Consider the following 2,500-nt stretch of genomic DNA (forward strand, 5'->3'; position numbering starts at 1 on the left):
GCGAAACGTTGCCCAGCAATAAATCCACCGATGGATTACCAAACCCCGCTGAAACGATGACTTCCCAATCGGTCCCAAACATTTTCCAATTGATTGAAAAGGTTGTTCCTTTCAACGATCAGAAAGATGGACTGATTATATGGGAAGAACACAAGTCCTCGTCTATGTAACCCAACAACGTTTGGCGTGCCTGTAACCGCGTCCACAGAGAGCAAAACACTCACCCAGATGCCACAAATTGTCCAACACTCCAAGTAGATGACTCGTCAGCTGGGTGTCTCCAACCAGGTCCGTAGATTCGATTAATCTGCACAAGACGCCGAGAAGATGGACGCGAGTCTCACACTCACTGACATCCTGCAGCAGAGATAAAGGTGTGCGGCACCGGTTATTCACCCAAATCAACAGAGGAACACTGTAAATTATGTGTCTCCACGTTGAAGGAATGTACTAACCTCGATCTGGAATGAAAGTCTGAACGAGAGGGCAACATCGGTACGAGCAACGCACCGACAATGTCAACTTGCCTGGCCGTCTTCATCATTATCGACAGTACTGTCGTACAACTAAAGTTTATTGAGAAGCCTTATTGCGGAGAAAGGAATAAAAGCGAATGAGGGACGGACTTAGTGGTAGACTACCGCAATCATTACGATAGCTGGGCAAAAAGGAATCTGGGCGGTGGTCTTGGACTGGACACGAGATGCGCGGGCGCTCATCGCGTGTAAATGCTGATCAGGTGTGATTTAGCAGAAGGGTGTGAAAGAGATTAGAAATCGTACAGTCCGTCAATCAGGATGCAGTGAATCTGCCTGCACTCAGCTAGACACATTGCACGAAACAGCGGCTACACGACGTCGAGGTATTGGTCTCTGTCCAGGGCGTTTGGATCTTCGTCCGATCGATGTACGGTGCGGCATACCAAGTGTACGAATGTCTATTGCTCAAAAACTGGGTGGTAGATATTCTGAAGCAGCACTGGAAAAGGGTCGGTCACAGTGTGATTACGAGCTCAAGATGGCTCAGTGGTCAGGACGCGGATTTGCTAACCAAAATGTCCGTGGCTCGAACCCAACCGCGGCTTGAATAACCTGAAAGTATGTCCGCCTTCACGTGGCATGTCACGGTGCTGTCATTGATTCTAATTAGCATTTTGTACGAGACGAAGCTGTCAGCCGGTTCGTAACGAAAAACAGAAACAAATCGTATTCAGTCCATCCAATTTTCGCTTTAGTACCTGGCAGCTATCCGTGTCAACCTGTGATCACTGGGATGTTGAAAGACCACCAGGTTATATATTATCGTAGAGCATTAGCATGATATGCTAAAGAGCAGATGTGCAGCGGTCTTGAGGGATCTCAAGACCTCAATGGTCATTGAATGATCAGCATCGACCCTCATGGTGTAAGCTGGTTGGCAGCTTCTAACACGCCGCCGGTCACCAAGGTCGAAATCGATATCCTACGTAACTGAGTACACCCGGTTCCACACAAATGTGCAATAGTTTCTAAACAATGTCGGCCGGCAAATTCGTTTCGGGCAGCAACAACTTGCCACCACCTCTGTAAGGGAGTTCACAGATAGATAACATCAAATGAGGAACCGCCACATGGTCACAAACCTCGGCTACAATTACTCAGACTCAGCTGGGTTTCAGGTGAGTCTCTCGCAAAATAAAATTCATTCGCAACTGACTGTATTTCGCTAATTTCGTGCAATTTGGTTTCACGTAGAACATAAGATTGACGGAAACTAGGGGACTTTGCATACCTGATGAGCCCCAAGAAGGGCCAAACCGGTCGTGGGCTATCGACGGATTTTCAGCAACCTCATGAGTAGTACGTTACGACTAAACTCGCTACCACCTCTGCAAGGGAGTTCACAGACAGACAACGTCAAATGAGGAAACGCCTCATCGTCACAAAACCCGGCTACAGCTGTCTGAAACGAACTGACATTGAAAATTACAACCAGATATAGTCATTTAAAAGCACTGTGTGACTTCTGCACTAACTTGAATCAATTGTACCAGGTTGGCAAACAGGGCGTGCAAGTGAGGTGCGACGCTTTCCGAAGGAAACAACGGCTGACCGAGAAGCCATGACAGAGAGTTCGCTGCGGCCAATCGCACACACAACATCGCTTTAGGTTCGATTGCAAATGGCGGACTAGTTCCAAGGAATTGAACCAGCTGGGCGGTCGCTTCGCAACACCTGGAGGTGACACTAATAAAGCACGAGAACATAGATTGGGAGTAGAAATCTGTGGCACGAGACAGCGAAGTCAAACAATGTTCTATCACCCGCGAAGAGTAGGATCGATGTTAAGACTAAGGTCTACAGTAAATTAAAGAAAAAATGCACTTCAGTATTCAGATGGGTTGGTTTCTACGTTTATTACTGGTGAAACTAACTCAAAGGTCCTTGGCGAGGAGAATCTTTCGGCCTTTTTTGGATTGGGCGGCACTGCTTAGTGGAAGTGTACTTGAACTGTAATGCAG

The 2,500-nt window shown here is 47.3% G+C and overlaps 1 protein-coding gene across 1 annotated transcript in view; it reads right to left on the reverse strand.

The window, feature by feature from the left end:
• T265_10397 (hypothetical protein) overlaps nt 1-2,500 on the reverse strand; it is a gene marked incomplete at both ends in the record, with an annotated part of 36,335 nt that overhangs the window by 22,990 nt on the left and 10,845 nt on the right. Inside the window, one exon of the mRNA XM_009176761.1 lies at nt 2,015-2,213. Coding sequence (XP_009175025.1) covers nt 2,015-2,213 — 199 coding nt within the window. The remainder of the gene's footprint in view (nt 1-2,014; nt 2,214-2,500) is intronic.

Source organism: Opisthorchis viverrini (assembly GCF_000715545.1).
Source record: "Opisthorchis viverrini unplaced genomic scaffold opera_v5_371, whole genome shotgun sequence".
In the NCBI taxonomy this organism is placed as follows: Eukaryota; Metazoa; Platyhelminthes; class Trematoda; order Opisthorchiida; family Opisthorchiidae; genus Opisthorchis; species Opisthorchis viverrini.